We start from the raw sequence: 24,440 nt of genomic DNA on the forward strand, positions 1-24,440 counted from the left end.
ACTTTATTGTAAGAATACAGTGTATAATACACGTAACATACAAATATATGGTAATAGATTGTACTGGTAAAGCATCTGCTCAACAGTAGTTTTCATTAAAGTTTTTGAGGAGTTGAAGGATATTATGCAGATTTCTGACTGCATGGGGTGTTGGCACCCTTAACCTCTGAGTTATTTAAGGGTCCGCTGTAGATGGTAGCAGTATTATGTTTTGAAATTAGGTATTTTGTACATTACTGGAAAACATTTCTATCTAGATTTGTGACTGGCCAAATTATTGGGTTAGTCAGGGTCCATTTCGCTTGCAGAAGAGACTCCAGTGGGACTTTAAAAACACCTCTAATTTTTTTTTTCTAACATCCAGACTCTGGAAACTTAAATTGCAGCTAGACCATAACAAAGTAGTCAATTATGTTACATACTATTAAAAAAAAAACACACAAAACCCCAAGACCATCAGAAGTCAGTCAGAACATGTTAGAGGCCAGCTCTTACAGATAATCTAGTGAGACCTCTTCCTTATCCTAATGTGGGAACTGAGTGAGTGAGGTCAGTTACAGCGGCCGGGGGCCTCCTAGGCAGGTAATGGCCGAATCAGGAAGGAGAATCTGGGTCTGTCTCTCATGCTCTTTGTATTTCACGAGTTAATGGGGGTAGGACAGCTATGTAAATAACATGTAATATTTCTCTTGGAAATACAAAATGATTTAAGGTAACTAAAACTTTTATATATCTTGATTTGGTTTTTCCCTTTTGAAGAACTCAGTGACAGCAAAGGCAGACTGAGACTCTTTGGATTTACAGATCCAGGCTCAGGACTTCTCCCTGGACCATGGGTCGTTCTCCTCTCATCAGCTCTCCTGTAGATTCCACCTTGTCGCCCGTTCAGTCTGCTTCTCATGTGGGAAATATGGAGAGACTAATTGAAGAGGAAACATTTTGGGTTTATATATATAGATATACATGTGTATTTATATATTTGTGTGTGTGTGTGATATTTTTCTTTTGGAGGGAATAAAATACAAGGAATTTGAGTGGAAACAAGTAAGATTCCTCATTTTAGCATTGCTTTTGAAAATGTATTTAAATTCAAGTTCTCTGAGGCATAGGGCTTGTGGTTAACATTACTCTTTAAGGTGAATGTCTGCTTCTGATGTAGAATGCCAATCAGGTGCTATTCTGGATTTTCACTAATTGGTTGATTATTTTTCAAAATAACCTTTTTATTTTGATGTAATTCTGGATTTGCAGAAAGGTTGGGAAGCATGCAGGATAGTTCTAGCTCCCTTACCCAGGTTCCCGTTAGCATTTTACGTTGCTATGATGTACTTGTCAAAATGAGACACGCACACTGGTGCGTTACTATTACTAGACTCTAGACTACTTGGATTTCACAGACTTGCTGTTACTGGTTTTTTCTGTTGTAGGTACCTCTTGTCTCCCTAGACTCCTCTGGTTTGTGGTAGTTCCTCAGGTTTCCCTTGCTTTTCATGACCTTGAGAGTCTTGAGGAGAAACAGCAGGTGTCCTGTAGACTGTCCCCAAATCTTGTTTGGTGCTTTTCTCATGACTTTTCTGGGGTCGTGGCTTTTAAGTGCCCTTTTTATCATACCCTCTTGGGGATTACATGCCACCCACATGACATCATTGGTGTTGTTAACCTCTGTCATTGGTTAAGGTAGTTTTTACCAGCATTCTCCATTGTCGGATTGCAATTTTACCCTTTCCATATACTCCGTTCTTGAGGGAAGCAAGTCACAAAGTCTGGCCCACCCTCAAGGGTGGAGGGCAGGAATTAAGCTCCACATCTACACTTATCAGGTAGAATTTTTCTGTGAAGATTTGTCTCTTCTTTCCCTGTTTATTTGTATATTTACTTATTCATTTACTTGTTTATATCAGTGTGGGCTCATGGATATTTATTTTATACTTGGGGTTTTGTAATCCATTTCTCTACTATTTATTATCTCAGATTGTTCCAGTTTTAGGAGTTCTGTCAGAATGGCTAAGATGTCCTCCCTTTTTTGAGCACTTCTTCACTTTCGGGTACTATAAGGTGCTCCAGGCTCATCTTGTATTTTCCTTGCCCCAGCCCTAGAATCAGCTATTTCTCCAAGAAGCCTTGGTTCTTTTTTTTTTTTTTTTTTTAAGGTATCGTTGATACACAAACACATGAGCAACGTTGTGGTTACTACATTCCCCCCTTATCAAGTCTCCACCACATACCCCATTCTAGTCACTGTCCATCAGTTAGTAAGATGCTATAGAGTCACTACTTGTCTTCTCTGTGCTACACTTCCTTCCCGGTGCCCCCCCACCCCCACATTATGTGTCCTAATCATAATAACCCTTTTTCCCCTTATCCCTCGCTTCTGACCCACCTTGCCCAGTCCCTTTCCCTTTGGTAACTTAGTCCTACGGGTTCTGTGATTCTGCTGCTGTTTTGTTCCTTCAGTTTTTCCTTTGTTCTTATACTCCACATATGAGTGAAATCATTTGGTACTTGTCCTTCTCCACTTGGCTTATTTCACTGAGCATAATACCCTCTAGCGCCATCCATGTTTTTGCAAATGGTAGGATTTGTTTTCTTCTTATGGCTGAATAAAATTCCACTGTGTATATGTACCACATCTTTTTTTTTTAATTTTTTATTTAAGGTATGATTGATATACACTCTTATGAAGGTTTCACATGAAAAAACAATGTGGTTACTACATTTACCCGTATTATCAAATCCCCGCCCATACCCCAATGCAGTCACTGTCCAACAGTGCAAGTTGCCAGAGATCCACTATGTCCCTTTTCTGTGATACCCTGTTCTCCCCGTGATCCCCCACACCATGTGTACTAAACATAATACCCCTCAGTCCCCTTCTCCCTCCCTCCCCACCCGCCCTCCCACACCCCTCCCCTTTGGTAACCACTAGTTCATTCTTTGTACCACATCTTCTTTATCCATTCATCTACTGATGGATGCTTAGGTGGCTTCCATATCTTGGCTATTGTAAATTGTGCTATGATAAACATAGGGGTGCATAGGGCTTTTTGAATCTGTGATCCTGTTTTCTTCAGGTAAATTCCTAGGAGTGGAATTACTGGATCAAATGGTATTTCTATTTTTGCTTTTTTGAGGAACCTCCATACTGCTTTCCACAATGGTTGAACTAATTTACATTCCCACCAGCAGTGTAGGAGGGTTCCCCTTTCTCCACATCCTTGCCAACATTTGTTTGTCTTTTGGGTGTTGGCCATCCTTACTGGTGTGAGGTGATATCTCACTGTGGTTTTAATTTACATTTCTCTGATGCTTAGTGATGTCGAGCATCTTTTCATGTGCCTGTTTGGCCATCTGAATTTCTTCGGGTTATTTAAAGCCCTGGTTCTTTTTATTGGAGAATGGTATATAGAAATTAAGATGTGGGCCCTGAATGTCTGTTGGTACCTGGTCACTGCTTCTGGGCCCCCTTGTGGACAGAGCTGGGTAATGTATATGGTTGTGCTGACCTATGTTGGCACACTTACTGGAACTTTGTGTGTGTTTATGTTAAGGTGAACAGGAGTTGATGCAGATGTCTGTGATGCTAACTCACTACCACAGCGTTTCTTTTAGGTTTCCTTTCTTGCTTATCTGTAACTTTTCTCCGAGAGTAAGAAATCTGGTTTCTACCCTCCCATCTACTTAGTTGTTCAACCCCAGTGTATGTGTAAAGCAATTTCAAAACTTTTAACCTCTACCCCTGTTTGAAATAAATTTACTAACTTGAGGCCAGTGTCTGCACAGTGTGGAGCTTCTTTTTATCTTTAGCCATCCAGATTTGTTTTTTGCACAGTATTTTCTGCTCTAATGCAGCTCCTTGTGACTCTGAGGGCCTACGCTGTCCAGCAGTCTTTATGAGCTGATTATCTTTGTCATTTTCTGAGGCTACTGAGATGAATTCTGTCTTGGAAAATTACAGAATAATCACCTAGTGAGCAACAAGGTTGCTAAGATGAACTTTCTGGTGTAAGGTGTGTGATTTCTCTTTTTTAAATTACCAAATATAAACTTTCTATATTTACAATAATATTTATGGACCACGCCATACTGTACAGTCTGTGTGCCAGCTGAGCATGAGAGAGCACAGCAGCCTGAGGGGTAACCAGATCCCTTCTCTTCAGTTTCTGAATACTTCTAGCAGTTCTCTCAAGCATACTTTCCTCCGTTTTTAGGTTTCTTTTGTCAATGAATTCGTTTCCTATTATTTTAGTTTTGTAGTTTTGTTGTTTGTACTTTAAAGCTAAAAGGCTTGTAAGGGAGCCAGACTTGACTTTTACTAAAATCACAGCTTAAAAATTTGTTGTATTTGTTCAAATACAGAAAAATTAAATGCACATTTATGGTACTTAACAGTGGATTTGTGGACATCTTTTTTTAGTCTTCTATAAGCCAAAACTGTCTTGAGGTCTGTATTTTGTATTTGGAGGTATCGTGGTTTCTAATTTCTTAAAGTAAAAATCCTTTGAATTCTATGTTTGAGTTTGCTTAGGGTTCTCTTTGTTTTCCAGCCCAGGAAATAGTTTAAAATAGCTGCCTATGCTAATGTTCCTAGAAAGTCAATGTGTTCCCTTGAATCTGAAGGCTAGAGCATCTTTGGAGAGGACTCAAGAGTTGGAGGACTTGCTTGCCAAGGAGAGAGACCACTTTCGGCGCACGCTGTCTGACAAAGAGAGGGAGATGGCAGAAATAAGGGACCAGATGCAGCAACAGCTGAATGACTACGAGCAGCTTCTCGATGTAAAGTTGGCCCTGGACATGGAAATCAGCGCTTACAGGAAACTTCTGGAGGGTGAAGAGGAGAGGTAAGTAACTTTGGTGTCACCCTACCGCAGTCTGCTTTTTGCCCTTACTCTTTTTTATTTAAAGAAAAGTAAATAGGATTTTTTTTCTTTATTTATTATTATTATTATTATTTTTGGTATCATTAATCTACAATTACAGAAAGAACATTATCTTTACTAGGTTTCCCCCTTCACCAAGTTCCCCCCATATACCCCTTCACAGTCACTGTCCATCTGCATAGTAAGATGCTGTAAAATCACTACTTGTCTTCTCTGTGTTGCGCAGCCCTCCCTGTACCCCCCATGCACTATACATGCTAATCCTAATGCCCTCTTCCTTTTTCCCCACCCTTCCCACCCGTTGTCCCCAGTCCCTTTCCCTTTGGTAACTGTTAGTCCATTCTTGGGTTCTGTGAGTCTGCTGCTATTTTGTTCCTTCAGTTTTCCTTTGTTCTTATACTCCACATATGAGTGAAATCATTTGGTACTTGTCCTTCTCTGCTTGGCTTATTTCACTGAGCATAATACCCTGTAGCTCCATCCATGTTGTTGCAAATGGTAGGATCTGTTTTTTTCTTATAGCTGAGTAATATTCCATTGTGTATATGTACCACATCTTCTTTATCCATTCATCTACTGATGGACATTTAGGTTGCTTCCATATCTTGGCTATTGTAAACAGTGCAGCGATAAACATAGGGGTGCATCTGTCTTTTTCAAACTGGAGTGCTGCATTCTTAGGGTAAATTCCTAGAAGTGGAATTCCTGGGTCAAATGGTATTTCTATTTTGAGCATTCTGAGGAACCTCCATACTGCTTTCCACAATGGTTGAACTAGTTTAAATAAATAGGATTTTTTTAAAAAGAATTAAGGCATTTTATTTTCTGTCATGTCTTTTAACACCTAGGTGTAGAGGTAGGTAATATAGATCATATTTCTGTCTCAGCAACAGAAAATGTTCAGTGAGCCTTATTTTATTTTCATGGTTATTTTAAATTCTGGGCCATGTCAGGATGGAGTCTCTTTCCTTTGAGATTTTAAACGTTTTGTTAATTAAATATTATATGTTGTAAAATACCACATTTGCTGAAAGAGACTTCATACTTTTCAAATCTGGTAAGTCTACAAATAATCCTTTAACACCCATTCTCAGAAAAATTCCAAAGGGAAAGTGTTTGCTTTTGGATAAAGTGTCATTCGGGGTCAGTATTATATATATACACATTGTGATTATAATTTTGTGAAAACAGGTATGAAAAAAGCTAAGGGAAGTGTATTTAGTATTAACTGGTATGGTAGGGTGGGGATAGATGGTATGATTTACCGTCCTATTTTTTAAACTTCCTGCAGTATGGACCGTCTACACCTAGGGAGAACATGCAAATTATTATTATTATTTTTTAAAAATTGATGGTGGGCACTGTAGCACAAGTAAGTTGATCTTACTAAGATGCATATCTCCTTTGTCTAATAAGTGGCCAGTAATGTTTTGCTTTAGAAATGCATGTGCAAGCTATTTACATCCTTTTCCCTAAGCTGGGAGGGGCGTATGCATTTCCTTTTTCCGGGTAGATTGAATCTCCCTCCAAGCCCTTCCTCCCGCGTGATGGTGTCGCGAGCGTCCTCAAGTCGCAGCGTTCGCACAACTAGAGGGAAGCGGAAGAGAGTCGATGTGGAAGAGTCAGAGGCCAGCAGCAGTGTCAGCATCTCCCACTCTGCTTCAGCCACTGGGAATGTCTGCATTGAAGAGATAGACGTGGACGGGAAGTTTGTCCGCCTCAAGAACACTTCCGAGCAGGTAACGCGCACAGGCCCCTCCTTGTTTTCCAGCCAGGCTCTGCGGATGGGTGGGCGGCCTGACAGTTGTAGTAACTTCTCAGCCTTTATTTGGATTCAGTAGTCTTCACTACTGAAAAGAGGGTTCCTTCATCGTTTTTATTTGAAGTCATGAAGTATGCATTAAAATAGGAGGAGGAAGGAGATGGTGGACCGAGTGGTTTGAAGGGTCTCCTCATTAGCGTTCACAGAGCCAGGGCTTTTTTTCACTGTCATTTTGTCTCGTGTCCTTCCTGAGGGTGAGTTGTCACTACCCCCTGCACAGCCAGGGTTCTGAGGCAGTTGGAGTGTGGGTGTAACTGGTGGGTGTTTGTTCTCTTGCCGTTACTCCCTACGAAAGGAAGGAAATAGGAGCCTAGGCTCAGATACATGCAGGGGGAGTTTTTCTCTCTAAATAAATGAATGAATGAATGCTTATGATTTGATTTATACTAAGAGTAGTATGAAGCCCTATCTTGAAATCATTTGTTTAAAAGTGAACATAAAATATTCATAGGGAATGCTGAAGTTTGGAGCTGGGACTTTGGGAGCTCAAGAGTGCAGGTGCTCCGTGGCTGGGCTTCATGGGTCTGGGGCCGGGACGGTGGACGGTGCGGGGCGATGCTGGGGGGAGTCTGGTCTGGGTGTGCAGTGGGGGGAGGCATTTCCTGAAGCATGTTCAGGATTTGTCCAGCACTGTTGGTTAAAGTCTCTCCGCTCTCTTTCTCTTCAGAGCTATTAAAACCATCTTCGTGTGGGTGGATAAGTCATTTGGGTGGGCAAAAGAGCATTAGCAGTTGTGACGCTAAAGAGAACAGGCACTGAGCCCTCTTGATCACCACTTCAAAAGCTAAAGAACACAACACAGCTGTCTCCGCTGCCCGGTAGTTGTAGTTCAGCGGTTTTCCCAAAGGCGTAGCAATCCTGCATGCAGCGTCCTGAGGCCGGCGCTCAGCCTGGCTCACTCTTGTCTCTGAACGGGGGAGGGGTGTGAACGAGTAGCTCGTGGCTTGGCTGTCCTGCGCCTCCATCAGGTGTCAGGCATCTCCAGGCACCTCTCACTTGGAACTGGCTCAAGGCATCACTGGCCCTTTTTGAGCCCTTTATGCTTGAAGGTGAGAGAATTGAGTGTGGCACATGCAGAAGTGGTACAGATACAGAAGAAAAAATAATGCATTTTCTTGTTCTCTTTTGTTTCTAAGCTTCTCTGTATTTAAAAAACTGAAAATAATCAAATATTAGATGCTTGTAATTGTGATGATGACAGCTGGGTTATGCTGTAAATTTAAAAGATCCACCTGATCTAGCAGTGAGTTTGGTCATTAATTTGGTTCATATCCCTTTTCCAGTTTTGTCCTCTTAAAAATTAAGTACCTTAATAATTAAAACTGTAGCATTGTTAAAGTTTCTTTTTTGCTGAATGACAAAACTTTTTATATAGTAGGAAAACATGAGTCCTGAGTAGACAACCATAAAGCTGTCTTCATTTAATATGTAGATTCATTTGTTTGATTATTTCATAACTCTCTGTATATTTGAAGTGACCTTGTTTATTTTGTTGTGTGAATAGGATCAGCCAATGGGAGGCTGGGAGATGGTCAGAAAAATTGGAGACACAGCAGTCAGTTATAAATATACCTCAAGATACGTGCTGAAGGCGGGGCAGACAGTTACAGTAAGTGAATTGGTCATTAAATTTGACTTCATTGTCTTAATTCACAGGTAAAATAATTCAATAAAATTTTTGGCTTAAAAAGAAGCATTTTATAAATGGGCATTGAAACATCTTTGACCAAAAAATGCAACATCTTTGACATTATTAAAGAATTGCAGGTGCTACTAATGATTTTAAAAATTCTGTCTTATGGCAACTGGTAATTGACTATTAAAAGTGAAAGATTTGACCTTTGAATTCTTTTTGTCTATTCTAGTAGATATAAAACAGCTGTCTTTTGCCTGATAGTGGTAGCCCAGTGTAATTCAGGAGATACTGCTTGGCATAAAGAACTGTTAGGGAAGTGATGTGTTAATTTGAGGGTATGTCTTTTTAAACATTATTTATTTATTTATATATAATATATTATGGTATGATTGATACACACTCTTATGAAGGTTTCACAGGAAAAAACAATGTGGTTACTACATTCACCCATATTATCAAGTCCCCACCCATACCCCAAAGCAGTCACTGCCCATCAGTGCAAGTTGCCAGAGATCCACTATGTGCCCTCTCTGTGCTACACTGTTCTCCCCGTGATCCCCACACCATGAGTACTAAACATAATACTCGAGCGTATGTCTTAAAACCCAGTCTTCAGCTCAGGGTGAGCAACAGCATCACTGGGTGGTGGCTTCGGGTCTAGGCCCCACCTCACCCTTAATCAGTCTCCATTTCTGGTGTTGGGATAGGAACCTCTGTTTTGAACAAAAGTCTCATTAGGTGATAGGTATTGTTCTAAAGAGTTATACTTTAAACTTAATATTTTAGTAAGGGTAACATGGTTTTTATATAGTATCTAAGGTTCTAGTTTTGAGAGAGGCAGACTTACTGCCATTCTGACTCCATTTTGAGTTCTAAATGGTTCTCTATTGTTATGTTCTGAAGTATACTAGGTCTTTAATAGTTACTAAATATTATTAGCAACTTTTTAGTGAAGTATGTATGCTTCATTGACCAAGCACAAGATCTTTTGCTTTAAGTTTAGCAAACACTGAAATATGATAACTTTGATGTAGATTTTAAAGTAGTAGAAGGTTCTAAAGAATGTAGAAATGACTGTCTCCTTTTACTGATCTTTTAAAAAAATATTTAAAACATGTTTTAAATTTTGATTGATAGAAACCTTAGTGTTTAACCTTAGAGGCTCAAATAGGTTAGCAGTTCTCTTTAAAAAAGTATATTCAAAAAAAAAAAGTATGTTCACAGAACTGAACACCACATTATGTTACTATCAGATTCTAATTTTGTAATACTAGCTAAAAATGGGAACAAATACTCTAACCACACTATCGTTTCTTCTCTTTAGTAATTATTATAGTGGGAAAATTGCTCAGTCCTATTTAATGTGTTGTAGGGAAGCTGCATAATGTGGTGGGAAGAATCCAACATTTTAATTCGTAAGATTCAGGTTTGAGGATACTCTCTAAAGCAGTGTGAAACCATTTGGCCAATCATCTGCCTTTTCTACTAGATAGAATTCCTCAGGGACTAAATAGTTGTATATTCTGTAGGTCTAGTGGAGCTCAGTCGGCATATAAAATCACATTATGCATTTTCTTCTTGAATAGCTTGCACCACATGTGGTAAATTCCTTGGAACTGGTAGTGATCAGTGATCTTTCTGTAAAATTGTACAAAGCAAGAGCAAAGATCAATTTAAAACCCTAGAACAGATGCGAGAACTATGTGTGTAATTTTACACTTTCTTATAGCTACATTAAAAAAAGTAAGAAATACGGGAAATTAACTTTGGTACTATATTTTGTTTAACCCAGTATGTCAAAAAAATAGTATTTTTTTCAATATGATCAACAGACAAATTTTTACATGTTTAGTCGTCTTAATTTTTTGAGTTAAGTCTTCAAACTTAACATATCCTACAGCACATCTCAGTTCAACTACATTTCAAGAGCTCACAAGCCATGTGTGGGTACCATGTTGGACAACACAGCTATAGGCCGTACTAGTTTTAGACTAAATTACCCAGTAAGGTTACTGACATTTTGTGATTATTATTAAAACTAAACCAAATATATGATTCCATATGGACTAGTGAAAAGTATTGCTTGAAATCAGGAAAATACTGGTAATTCCACATAACCTGAAAGTCAGCACAGATCCAGTTCCTTTTTTGTTTTATCCCAGTAGATACTTCTTGCCCCTTTCCATTTCTAATGCTGATGGAAAATCTGGACTCATGAAGTGAACATCTGAGGAGGGAAGGCTCACTCTTGATCAGTAACTCATAGATTTTTCTCCCTGTTGAAGAAAATACCGGCCTATACTGCCTCCAGCTTTCCTTTTGCCGTCATACTGCCCTTTACACTGTGAAACAGTTCATGGAGTACACAACTTCTCTGTTTTCACGTGGCCTCAGAAAGACGAGGTCTGGTGGTGGATTCCCATCAGATGAGGACGCTGAGGTTCACAGAGGCAGCAATTTATGCAGGATGCAAACAGACTTCCTGACTGTCAGATTCTCTCCACTCTAGCAATACTCTTCTGCCAATAAGTACATCAAATGTTGCAGAATTTCCATGCTTTTGAGAAGGGAAATATAATTACTTCCTTGTTTTGCACATTTCAATAGCAGTCATATTTTTCATTGAATAATGGGTGAATTGTATTCCTTCTGGAGTTCAGTCTCAGACACCCTGGGACATTGTGACACTGTCTGGTCGGAGACAAACCAGTTTCCATGAGAGTTGTCCTAGATGGGCTGTTTGCTGCAGTGGTTCTGAGAGAAGTTGGCCATGCCCTCAGCTGCGGGCAGTTGGAGGTTACTCTTGGATGGGTCAGCAGGCACTGGCCTGGAAGGATGGTCCATGAAACCCACAGAATGACAGAGTGCTGGCAGTGAGGGCCAGCGGTCACTGAGTGAGCTGTCCCCCCTCTATGGGTGGCCATGCTCTTCACGGCAAGCCCATGAATTACAGGTAGCCTTTCTGTCCCATCTTACGGACGATGGAAGCAAGGTAACTTGCTCAAGATCAGCTGACATGTAGAGGAGCTAGGATGCAAACACAGGCGACTTCATTTAAGAGCCCTGTGTGTCAGCATTTTCACTGATGAGGTGGGGAAGCTGAGGCCTAGATAAGCTCTCTGGATTCTTGTGGACACTTGGCTATTAGTGTAGCGCATATGCCGCCAGGGCACAGTTCCGAGACCTTGAGAGTCGGTCCCCTTGCCCTTGTGGAGTGTCACTGTCATGTTGCTGTCATTGGGTTCTGAGTACCCCGATGTTCTTTCTGTTTTCCAGATCTGGGCTGCAAATGCTGGAGTCACAGCCAGTCCTCCCACTGACCTCATCTGGAAGAACCAGAACTCCTGGGGCACTGGCAAAGATGTGAAGGTCATACTGAAGAACTCCCAGGGAGAGGTAGGGCCATCCGTCAGTACCGCCGCAGTGCCCCTTTCCATCAACAGGCGCTGTGCCAGTGTGATTGCTTTTCAAAATCAAATTGGAATCTGAAGTAACTGCTTAAGTCAGACTGAGGCTGCGAGTAATCAGAGTGGCACTGACTTCAGATGTTAGGGATGAAGTGCGAGTGTGTCGTGGAGTCTGGTGAGCAGCACAGGCTCCAGTCTCTCCATCCACTTTTCCCCACTGCACACAAGCTCTGTGACTGCAAGCAAGTTCCTTCACTTCTCCTAGTTTTCCATTCTAAAATAGAGATAATGATAACAAGACAATTCATATAAATGTAATAATGTTAATGTAATGAGAAAATATAAATGAAACAATCTTTGGGAAATGCTTGGAACAGTATCTGGCCTCTAGGAACTGCCGATGTTACTAACCTTGTTGTTAGATCTCGGAGTGGTTGTGAAAGTCTTGAGGTCGAAGATTGTGGATGGTGCACCTGCTTGGTGGGTATGTCTTCAGCATGTCAGTCCTAGAATTCTTGTCAAAGAATCAAAGAACCTTCCAGAGGGGATTGACACCCTAACACACACACACACACACACACACACACACACACACACACACACACACACAGACACACAGACACAGAGTCAGTCCTAGAATTCTTGTCAAAGAACCTTCCAGAGGGGACTGACACCCATAACACACACACACACACACACTCTCTCTCTCTCTCTCTCTCTCTCTCTCTCTCTCTCTCTCTCTCTCTCTCTGTCTCCGTCTCCAGGAGGGGAAGCGCCTGTGGAGGAAGGGGTGTGGAGTGGAGCTGCAGTCTCCCCTTTCGGGCCCTCCTTGCCTCCCGCAGTGTCACTCTCAGGCCTCCTCTTCCCCTATGGGGGTGCTTGTTGGGCTGGCCTCTCTCACTGGAGTAAGAAGCATATTGAGGGCAGGGACCTATTCTAATTGTTCCTGGCACATAATACACATTCAGCAAGAATTTACTGGATAAAACTTTAAAAATCAAGCATGGATCTTCACTGAGGTTTGGAGAAGTAAAATAACTAACAGCATTCGTGATGAGGGTCTTAGGTATTAGCGTAAGTCCTGTGCCCAGCCACATTCCCATTCATTCCTCGCTATAAACACCTCTTGGTGTTGGGAGCTCTTCATAAGGTAGTCACTGTCTCCTGAATGAAGACTGCCCTTGATGTCAGACTGGAACTGAAAATGAAATGGCATCTGGTTTTCTCTGTAGACCTCAGTACAGATGTGTGAGATTTTGGGGTGCCTCTGGGGAATTCATAGACCTCCTGGGTTCTCAGGGTAGGAGGGGAGTTCACAGATGCCTTCAGTAATTCGCAGACTTGAAGCATCTTCCTCCTGTTCTCTCTATGGAAGCCCTTGCTTGCATCTCCTTCAGCACTTTGGAATCCTTCCCAGCTCCTGGTGGGGCTGCTGCCTGAGCACGGGGATCACTGCCGCCCCTAAGCTGCTGGTTTCCCCTGACGTCTGAAATGGGCTGAATACATGTCCTTCTCAGAACATTGTTAGGAGTGGTGATTGGCGCAGATTAAAGAGCACTGTTGTAAGGGCCCATGGCAGAGGAAACATCTGTGGTCCATGGGATCTAGGTACCATCTTAGCCACTTTTTTCTGGATGGAAATGTATGCCAAATTAGAAACGATCTTAGGGCAGGGTATTTGGAATGAAGCAGGTGTAAAGCCCACAGTGAAGATACAGTGGCACGTGAGCAGAGCAGGTAACCACAGCATGGGATGTGTCCTCAGGTGGTGGTATTGGTGCTGTGCCAGCAAAGCCAGCTGGAGCTCAGTTTCCCTCCATCATGCAAATTGCTGAATATCAAGGGTATCTTGTTGAGAAGGATTTTTTTTTAATTTTGTTATCATTAATCTACAATTACATGAAGAACATTATGTTTACTAGGCTCCCCCCTTCACCAAGTCCCCCCGACATACGCCTTCACAGTCACTGTCCATCAGCGTAGTAAGATGCTGCAGAAGAGAAGAATTTTTTTGGCAGAGACATTCATTTATTAGCCTACTGACTAATGATTTCCTGGACCAAAATTTTGGTTCTAGATTTATTACTTTTCTGTGTAAATTTTTAGTTGTTTCTTAGTTCATTCATTTTACATACAGTCTTTCTATATTAGATTACTTGGTTTTTAAATGTTGTCAAATGAAAAGTGCTTAACAGCAGGCTTACATTAAAAGGTATGTTGAAGTATTCATAATTAATGAAGTTGGGCAAGTTGCTGCTTTCTGAGCTCATTTGAGGCTAATAGTCGTAGGTTACATCACAAGCTTTAAGAACAGTGTTTCCATAGGACGTATACTGTCGCCAACTGCTAGAAGCTGGAATGTGAGAAATCTGTAACAAAATCTCTTTGACTTTTCTTTCCTTATTTTAAGATGAGTTGAAGAAAGCTGGGTATTCTTAAAGCTTTTTGAGAATTTTGTTTTGTATGCAGTCATCCCCCAATCAGTATCTTAGTTCAAATTTCTGTAGTTGATCAAAGGATTCATATGCTTTTTTTATTAGGACTAATTTGGTTAAAGTAGCCTTATATTTGTAAAATGGCTATTTGTGTGTGTAAACCGACTGATTACACAGAATTGAACTTCTTGGCTAACTGAGACTGAGAAATGGTCCATCTTCTTTGGCAAGCATGCAGCAATAATCAAATTCCCCCCCATACTTCTGTACTGTGTGTTACTTCATTTATCAAATAAATCCTTGGACATATTTAGAATTGAATTCTCATTTCTATGACAATGTGTTTTGTTCTCTTGGCCATTTTAGACTAGCTGGTCCGTGTTAAATTTCAGATAAAATTTTACTGATGTGATTTTATTGTCTTTCTCTCTGGAGTTATCTTTCTTGAATGACCTTAGGACATGGTACCGAGTAAAATTAGGTGCCCTGCAGTTCCCTGTAGGACACACACATTTACTTGCTGCCAGATCATCAGTTTAGCTTCAACAAAAATACTGCTGTGTTTGTGCATGTCAGAATTCTCTAAAGGAAAGTTCTATTTGAGCATTTCAGAGAAAATGGATATGTTTACTTTCTGTTGTACCTCCGTGAATGATAGGAGATCTGTTTTATGTGTGGGATATGTTGGAGCTCCGCTAGTGTGTTATTAGCAAATAATGCTCATCGGTCTGGATTGCATTTCATTCAAGAGGAACCAGTTGCTGAAGGAATGAAAGGAGCCCGTCCTTTTCACCTCACTCCCCAGAGGGTCCTCTTGCAGCCGTGGGCCCTGAGGTCATAGCAGTTGGCCTCCAGCTTCATTTTATCAACATTCATTTAGCAAGTTTGCTTTGCTAGGAGCTGAGATCTTTTAGATGAATTCATGTTGAGCATTACAGAGAATTTAGCGTGCCAAGTCATGTACAGAGTCCTCAGTAACAGAAAGGGATAAAACGCAGTGGACGTCTAGCAGGTGTTTCTAATTGGATGCCAGTAGCTGCCCTGCAAGGGGATATTAAGATCCAAGAACGGCTGCTAATTACACAAGAATATCTGGTAGCTAAAGCTGCTGATGAGCCACTTTGAGAAAGTCCTTGATGTAGGAATGCTGCATCTTAAATTTAAGCAAAATAAAGTTCCCTCTCCCTACCTCCTTTGTGGCTTTAAGTATGGTTTTAACTTGAAATCGAACTATAGGCACACCTCAGAGATACTGTGGACTGCGTTCCAGGCCAGTGCAGTAAAGCAGAAGCTCCATGAAGCAAGTCAAGTGAATTTTTTTGGTTTCCCAGTGCATATGAAAGTTGTGTTTCCACTGTAGTGTAGTTTGTGAGGTGTGCAGTAGCATTAGTTCTGAAAAAACAATGTATATATCTTAATTAAAAAATACTTCATTGCTAAAAAATGCTCACCATCATCTGAGCTTTCAGCAAGTGATAATCTTGCTGGTGGAGGGTCTCACCGTGATGCCGCCGGCTGCCAGTGGTCACTGAAGGCTCGGGTGGCTGCGGCAATTTCTTCAAGTAAGACAGCAGTGAGTTTGCTGCATTGATGGACTCTTCCTCTCATGAATGATTTCTTCGCAGCATGTGGTGGTGCTGGGTAGCATTTCATCCACAACAGAACTTAGTTCCAAATTGGAATCGGTCCTCTCAAAGACTGGTGCTGCTCCGTCAGCTTAGTTTGTGTCATATTTTAAATGCTTGTCATTTCAACAGTCTTCATGGTATCTTCACCAGGAGTAGATTCCATCTCAAGAAACCACATTCTCTGCTCATCCTTAGGAAGCAACTCCTCATCCATTCAGGTTATCTCACGAGATTATAGCAATCCAGTCACATCTTCAGGCCCAACTTCTAATTCTAGTTCTCTTGCTGTTTCTACCACATCTGCAGTGACTTCCTCTACTGAGGCCTTGAACCCCTCAGAGTCATCCATGAGGGCTGGAATCCCCTTCTTCCAAACTCCTGTGAATGTTGATATTCTGACCTCTTCCCCTGAACCATACAGATGTTCTTAATGATTCTAGAATGGTGAAGTCTTTTCAGAAGGTTCTCAGTTTACTTTGCCCAGATCCATTAGAGGAATCACTCTCTCTGGCAACTTAGTCTCTCCTAATGGGTTTCTTAAATAGTAAGACTTGGAAGTCAGAATGACTCCTTGACCCATGGGCTGCAGCGTGGACGTGTGGATGTTGTGTTACCAGGCATGAGCACATTCTCGTACCTCTCTCAGCAGCACACTTGGGTGACCAGCTGCACTGTCAGTGAGCAGTCATATTTTGAAAGGAATCTTTGTTCTGAGAAATGGGTTTTATCAGTGGGTTTAAAATATTCAGTAAACCATGCTGTAAACAGATGTGTTGTCATTCAGACAAATATAATAATAATGAAAAAATTGGAAATACTGTGAGGATTACCAAAATGTGACACAGATACAAAGTGAGCAAATGGTGCTGATAGACCCACTGGATGCAGGATTGCCACAAACCTTCAATTTGTAAAACAGCTGATGCGTGTAAAGTGCAGTGGGCACAATCAAATGAAGTATGCCTGTACTCGTTTTTAGGAGGTTGCCCAAAGAAGTACAGTCTTTAAAACAACCATACCCGAAGAGGAAGAGGGAGAAGCAGCAGCCGAAGTGGCTGCTGAGGAAGAACTTTTCCACCAGCAGGTATTGCTTGAATGCATCTTTAAATACTGTTGACAGAATTACATGAACATCAAAACTGACAGTGAAGGTTTTTTCCATATTTGATAAGCCCAGTCAGTGATCTACCCAGTGGGGTTTGCTTTTCCTCGGGGAATATTCAAGACAGTACCTTCAGGTATGGGAAGAAATGTTAACACTTCTTTGAGAAAATGTTTTTTCTCATCACATCAAATGTCAGTTTTGTCTTTTGTTTTACAGTGTAGTATGTTATGGTAGGATGTGTCTCATTACTAATAAGTATATGTGATTTGGAATGCATGCTCAAAATGATTTACTGCAGGATTCTGTGGTTGAGAGACTTAGATCACTAAATTAGAGCAAGTATCTGCTATAAGCTTAAAAAAAGCTGAAGTGTAATGTTCAACTTCAGTGTGAAACAAAATCCCTGCTATGTGAAGTTTCTAATCATTAATTGCAAGATAGATTTTAGCTGATGCTTGGGCTTTTGAGAACCCTTGAAATAAAAAAACTCCAAATTTGATTTTAATTAATTAAATTGGAATTATTAAGTAATGAGTCTTTGGTTTACATTATCAAGCTATGTTTGAGTCTGATCATTAATAAAATATTCCTGTCCTTATCCTAAAGGCTGTCTCCATGTTTTCAGATTTAAAAATCTGTTCGTTTTGCTTCCTTACCCCCAGTCCTACTCCAAATGAACGTTCTCTTCTGTGTTCAGCCCCCAGGGGCTGAGAAACGCTGGAGATGGGTTATATATGAGGTAGAATTAAGTTTTGACTTGTATATTCCTTCATACATTTTGGAAGAATACTTAAAAACAAATACTTCAGACTTGTCTTTAACAAGAAATAAGCACAAGATCCTGGCCTTCACAGGAAGCTTTACAATGATTGGAAGGAAACCAACAGTGTAAGAGGTACCTCAAGGTTCTGGCGAGCTCATCAGAGCACCAGGTTGCAGCCGGTTAGACAGACGCAGGGTTGGTTGTCCAGACCCTGGAATAGTTGAGAAGATTTCTGGGAAATCTGCTTGCCCAGTGTTAGGAAGGATGGGTAGTCACTTGGGTACTAGGTGGCAGGTGGTGTTTGGAATGTCCGTTGTTATAGTAACAGACCAGCCCAAGACCTAGTGGCTTACAACATTGGTTTCTTACTTCCCATGATTCTGTGGTGTGACTGGGCTCAGCTGGTGGTTCTTCTGGCCCATGTGACGGGGAGTGAAGTCGGCTGTGCAGCTGTGCTCAGCTGGGAGCTTGGCCGGGGCTGGGATGTCCATGCGTCTCTCTGTGTGGCCTCTGGTTTGGTAGTGTAAGCCAAACTTCTTACACCCGGCAGTGGCTTCCACGAGGGTGAAAATGGAGAGCCCCAGATCTCTTAAAAGCTAGGACCGTATTCTCTAAGTCACAGTCAGACGGCCAGCTCTGGCTCCATGGGGAGGGTAAATAGTCTCTGCTTCTTGGAGGTGAGGAGTGGTGAATTTGTGATGGTCTTTAATTCATCACAGGGATATGTCAGGACTTAAGCACCAAGTTGTCTGTCCATCCATCCAGTTGTATTGTAGGGTGCAAGTGAGAGATAAAGTAGGAAGGCTCGTGCTAAATGGCCGTAATCCGAATGCTGAGGCAGGTAGCCTCTGCACACGTGGGAGCAGAGAGGAAACCCAGACAGAAACCCAGACAGTGTCAGAGGAATGGACTCCAGAAGGGAGTTTGCAGACACTGAAGGACTACAGAAATGGGGATTCCTCAGGGCAGAGTGCTGGTGAACTTGAGGATGGGAGAAAGGAAACACATTAAGGTGGGTGAGGTTTTTAGCTTTTGTGATGAGAAAATGATACCAAGTTCAAGAGGAAAAAGAAAGAGGGTATATTAGCTGTTTGACTTCACATTAGAGGTCTTTCAAGTTGATAAGTGTTTTTGGTGACCTTCAAGAAGCCAGTTTCAGTCTAGTCAAGTGACGAGTTGCAAGTCATACTGTGAAGTTTTAAGGAATTAGTGAGTAATAAAAAAATGGATAACAGGAGAGGCATCTGGACCAGTTGGTGAACCTGGTGCTGATGCTTCGGGAAGTGCAGCAGAGGAATCAGCCGGCATGTTACCTGGTGTGGTTGGTCTCGTTTCCTAAGTGTGCAGGTCATTGAACAGCAGTTTTCACCTTCAGCTGTGTATTAGCATTACTCAGCTTCCAAGTGACACGTAAATAGACATTCCAGGGGAGAAGTCTGCAAGAGAGGGTTAAAAGGGGAAAGTGAGAAACGAAAAGGTCATTTAAAGTTAGGTTATATGGATTTGGAGTATTTTTGTCCTATTTAAAATACTGTGACCATCTTCTGAACACAGATTTTTCTGTTTTCCTCATCAGGGAACCCCAAGAGCATCCAATAAAAGCTGTGCAGTTATGTGAACTTCTCAAGTCAACTGTCTTCCTCAGAGTAAGGAAGGGTGGTCATCCTTCCCTACACGCAGTGCAGAGCCTTCTCCGAAGCACAGAGTATTTTTATGTCTTCTTTATGTGAATTTTTACGCTGCGAATATGATGGCCTTAATTTCCTTTTTTGACACTGAAAGTTTTTAAAAATAAACTCATACCCATACACTTTGTTCAAGATGTGGAATATTGACACTGAATTAATTGTGTACTGTTTGGAAAGGGTCCCTCAAATTTTTTGACAGTTTTTTGTATGTGTGTGTTTTTTAAGTGCTTATGAGAAGGGGAGGGGAGGGGAGGGTAAATAAACCACTGTGTGTCTGGATATAATTTGAAGATTGCTCCATCTAGACAGCAGTCTGCTCTTGATTTTTCTCTATGTACAATGGTGCTGTGAGGGAGGGGAAAGCATTTTTCAATATAGAACTTTTGTACTGAAGTTTTTGTAATAAACAAGTCTACAAATTTTTTTTTTAATAGAGAAGTTTTGTAAGGGGGCATTAACCTAATCACCATGTCAGCGCTCTGGATGAAGGATTCCACAAAACTGTTTGTGGTTACTTCTAGATTCTTAGCTCATGAGGGGAAGCGGGGTGGGGGAGGGTTACTCTTAAAATGCGTTAATTGTGTTTTTTAAGATAATGTAACTTTCTTAAATTTCTTATGTGACATTAACAAATAAAACGCTTTTTAAATATTACTCTCTTTTCACTTTCAAAACATTTGGAGGGGAGAAAAATATTTCAGTTTTACTTTTGTTAAAAATCATTTGTTCATACTAGACTTTTCTTTAAGGCTTTGGCTATGAGGAAGATAAACGATTTTGGGGTCTGGCCCCCTTTTCAGAAAAGTACTCTGTTATTAATAATAATGGTAGTAACAGTAATAAAAAGCAACAATAAATGCTGCTTTTTTTTGGAGCAACACACCGTGCTCAGTGCTTTTACATTTTTTAGCTTATTAATCATATATCAGACCTTTGAAAGTACCTTTAAGTAGGAAAGCGAAATTAGGAACATAGGGACAGTGGGAGAAGGCAAGGGAGAAGACATTTTTTTTTTTTGAAGAAAAAAATGAAGAAAATATTTCTATAATCTAGTTTAAATGTCTTTTATAATATGGAAATGATATGTGTAAAAGCCACCCTTTAGAAGAGGAGGCGGGGCTGGCAGGCACTGCAGTACGTGGGGGCCATGCAGGTGAGCTTCGTTGTGCGTGGTGGTGAGGGTGCATTTTGTCGGGGGCTTTAGGAGTGTCTGTGTCAAGCTCGCTTCAGCAGAGTGGGTTAATCTCCTAGAAAGTGCATTCTCCGAGTCACTCAAAGAATGAACATTTGGTAACATTTCAGAAGCTAAACCACAGTCAGTGTTTGCTTCTCTTAAAATACTCCTGCTGTGAGCTATGCGAAGACTACTGGCGTTCGCTTGGAAGTAACTCACACAGCCCCAGAATTACTGGGCTCTGCATATGGCCTTCCTGCTCCGGAGCTGTCACAGACACAAGATAAATGCTGGGCGCGAACTCCTGTCTGGTGAAGCAGATAAAATGACGACTTCTCAACACAGATTTATCTTTGGACTGTGGATAGCAAGGCGGTAGGACAGCCAAACTGGATTGTGAAAAATTCTGCCACAAGATGGGGTTCTTGTCATCAAAATCCATCTCTAGGTAACTTTATTGCTGGATGAAGTAGGTTACAGAAATCAACATTCAGTTAGGCATTAAGAAAAATTCACAGTACAGAAGGATAGTGTACACTTCAATGAAATTTAGAGTTAAAAATCCAGGATTCAGTTAGCACGTAGTTTGGTGTCCCTGAACATACGGCAGTATACTGAGTCTGTTTAGGCTGACAAACTTGAGACTGAGTGAGGTTTTCTGACAGCAAACGCCATTTAGGTCTGTTCCACAGTGCAGAGAGGCCGGGGGTCAGAGCGCAGGCTGCCGCTCGCGCATTCAGTGTATCTCTGCACTCATGGAGGTTACGGGTATGTTTTCTGGGTTATTGAACTATTTCTTAACAAGCATGCAAGCTTCTCCCTTTTTTAATCTTCCACATTCTAGTTTCACACTGTTTAGAAATGGATTTTTTATTCCTCTTGTTCAGGTCTCAGCATCCTAAGACAATTCTGGGTGTTCTGATTATGGCCATTCACTGTTCTTCCCTCCTGGGATTTCTCTTAGGCTTAGATGTAAGCTATCCTCTCTCACGGCTTAGGCTTCTCTGGGCCACGTGCTCAGTAATTCCCTTGTATTCACCTCGCTCTGTCCTCAGCCCTGTCTGAGCTGCTCAGCCCCTCATTGAGTTTCTCATATCATTGCCTGTACTTTGCATTTTTGAAGTTGTCTTTGGTAATTTTTCAAATCTGTCTGTTCAGCTTCCTTTCTGTTTTTCACTTTAGTTCTCTTCCTTTTAAAAAGTCACTTTTTAATCATACTTGTAGTCTATTTTCTTGAGATCTGAGGATGCTGCTAATTTCTTGAGATCTGAGGATAGCTGCAGAAAAATAAATGGCGATTTGCATCCTCCTGGGCTTAAGGATTGTGAACTTACCTTCAGCAAGGGTTTTTTTATTTTGTGAGTGGTCTGTGCACCAGGGTTTTACCACGGAGCAATTGGGGGTTTCCTGTGTCAGCTCCAGAGTGGTCAGTGGTTTGGACATTTGTTGTTTTCTCACCTTGTGACAGTGAAAATCCCCTGTGACTCCCGTGCGTGGGAGTTCTCTGGTTTTCGCAGGCATCTTAAACGCGCCGCCCCGAGCCCCAGCAGAAGTCGGCCTTTGCTAGGCTGTAGGCGGTGTTGTAGTGGGAGGTGAGGGATCCCTTCAGAATTCTGTTCTGCTCTCGGTCCTTCCCCTTGCGTGGACTAAAAGCCACGTTTCCTGTCCCCAACTCCCAGCTCCTGAGGCTTGTGTTAAACTTTAAAGTTCGTTCCTTTTTGGCACCTGGGTATTTCTTCTTTTAAGCTTGGCTCTATATTAAAACAAAAATTTAGGTATATTTCTCAATTTTAGAGTGGAAGGAGGGGTCATCCTTGTCAGTTTATTCCACATCATCCATGAATACAAATGTACGCACACTTATTTGCCTGCATGTATGTGTATTATTTTGAGAGAGTTTTGATGATCCTAAATCATATTCCTTTTGGTTTCAGTTTTTCACCCACCATTCTTTTCATCAAATCTTAGATTACAAAGAAATTTACTTGGGTGCCCCTTCTTTTTCTGGCCAAATCACATGTTAAAAACAGAAGTTGAAAAGAATCTAAATAATCCATGCTTCTAGATAATTGTCTTCTAAACAAAATGCAGATCTTCTTTGATGAAGGAGCAACATCAATATGAATTTTAGGTGGTATCACCACAGGAGAATGACTTAGGGTTCAGCCTTCTGGGCCCCTAGAACAAGGTTCTGGTGCTTCAATGATATTTACCTGGCAAAACCCAGAATTCTGAAACTGGGACAGACTGTTCTTCTGTGAAGGAGGTGGTATTCGGGGTTCTGTGTTTCTGCCGTCTGCCTGCCTCACTACTGGGACATTCAGAACCAAGTTGATGGGAACGGGGAAAATCCTTAGGCAAAGTAAATGTAAAACAAGTCGTATTTCTTGTTGGGGAGGGAGCTTCATGTTACCAGTGTTGAGTGGTAAGAATAGCTAATAGGGAACATGGGAGCCGAGGCTGCGGGGCCGTTTTGGGGTCACATGAGGGCAGAAAAGCGTCACAGACGAGCAGGCAGTTTGCCCTAGAGACGTACATCGGACCCGGTGCACAGTCACCTCCCTCTCTGCCACCTGCCCCTCACTTCCACAAAAATGTATTTTCTTTCACTTCTAACAGTACAGTAAATCCTGTCTTCTGCTGACGTTTCTCCAGAGATGAAATGCATCTCTCAGTTTAAGTAGACAGCCTGTTGAGTAGCTTAATTACTTCATAACAATAAAGTACATACCCAGATTTATTATGACAGTGCTTCCTGCACCAATCTAAACTGAAATTCTTGGTTTAAATGCCAGCCAAGTTTGCTCTTAGGGTGATGTAACTCTTGTTAAGTTTCTGTGACTTTTATACTTTCTTTGGCTGTGAATGGACAGACACTGGTCTGCAGATCCTAAATATTTCTCTGCATTTTGTATGCCATTTTCTTAAATCTTGGTGTTGGTTTCTTTGTTTTAAAAGAAGAAAGTCCTCACCTGCCTGTTAAGCCTCCTTTCACGGCCCCCCTTGGCCCCCAGCCTGTGGGTCCCAGTCCTCTGTGCCACGGTCGCACCTGCCAGCCTGAACTCCATGCACCCGGCGTACAGGGCAGGTCCTCATGGTTGTAAGAGTCTGGAGGTTCCTTCACTAGTGTTCCTTTTGAGTGTTTTGTGATGCGGTCTGGATAATTTTCAAACTGGTTTGGTCTGTGGAATACACTTGAGTTTTTCCACAGCCCTTTCCATATAGTCCCGTGTCCTACGATTAAAGTCTACCCACCAGCACCAGCTAAGTGCCCACTGTGTGACCACCCCAGAGGGACACAGATGGCTCTTGTGCTGCCTGGGGCTCACCTCCGGCAGAGACCAGCTCTCTCGCATGGTGACTGAGAGGGATCCTCAGAGGACTTGCTCACTCTAGTTCCCCAAACTCTTGAGTCCCAGCTCACTTGTTCCCTTTTTTGCCTTCTCCCCTCCCCTCCCCTCTGCCCCACCATTGTCTGCATGTGAGCCGGCCTCCCAGCTCACACCACCTTTTATCAAGGGTGGGTTTGCAGTGGCCCCTGGCAGCTGGTGCGCTCTCTCCCAAAGTCTGGGACCGTGACCCAGGCTTCCTCTTCACTGCCAAACACCCACCCCTTTGTCAGGCTGTCTCCAAACCAGTGTCAGGAACAGGCTCAACCCAAACTCTTCCTGGGGCCAAATTTTCCTCTGAACAGTTTCCCCCAGTGCCCATTTCTCTTATGTCCTCCTAAGAAAAATACTCTAAATTTAAATTTCAACCCTGAGGGGAAAAAAGCTGAAAACCTTCAGTGAGTGTCTGTTGAATAGTTACTGTGATGGTCATAAGAGGAATAGTGGGCTTCTGAGAGCTGCCGGTCACGGGGGCCCAGGCACAGTGCTTACATTTACAAATCGGGGGAAGGGTGT

At 41.8% G+C, this 24,440-nt stretch overlaps 1 protein-coding gene and 1 long non-coding RNA gene across 4 annotated transcripts in view; one reads left to right on the forward strand and one right to left on the reverse strand.

The window, feature by feature from the left end:
• The window catches only part of LOC118921428 (lamin-B1), a 53,740-nt gene extending 34,252 nt beyond the window's left edge, over nucleotides 1-19,488 (forward strand). For all 3 annotated transcript variants that reach the window (XM_057490697.1, XM_057490696.1, XM_057490695.1), the window contains exons 7-12: nucleotides 4,618-4,838; nucleotides 6,391-6,616; nucleotides 8,204-8,308; nucleotides 11,612-11,731; nucleotides 16,785-16,889; nucleotides 19,250-19,488. In XM_057490697.1, the coding sequence (XP_057346680.1) occupies nucleotides 4,618-4,838; nucleotides 6,391-6,616; nucleotides 8,204-8,308; nucleotides 11,612-11,731; nucleotides 16,785-16,889; nucleotides 19,250-19,291 (819 nt within the window). In that variant the 3' untranslated portion in view covers nucleotides 19,292-19,488. The remainder of the gene's footprint in view (nucleotides 1-4,617; nucleotides 4,839-6,390; nucleotides 6,617-8,203; nucleotides 8,309-11,611; nucleotides 11,732-16,784; nucleotides 16,890-19,249) is intronic.
• LOC118921430 (uncharacterized) lies at nucleotides 17,712-20,230 on the reverse strand. The gene is made up of 2 exons (XR_008993303.1): nucleotides 19,626-20,230; nucleotides 17,712-19,109 (listed from the first exon to the last, which is right to left on the reverse strand). It is a non-coding gene; the product is annotated as an uncharacterized LOC118921430 (long non-coding RNA).
• Nucleotides 20,231-24,440: the final 4,210 nt, after the last annotated feature.

The sequence above is a fragment of the Manis pentadactyla genome, chromosome 13 (genome assembly GCF_030020395.1).
Source record: "Manis pentadactyla isolate mManPen7 chromosome 13, mManPen7.hap1, whole genome shotgun sequence".
NCBI lineage: Eukaryota > Metazoa > Chordata > Mammalia > Pholidota > Manidae > Manis > Manis pentadactyla.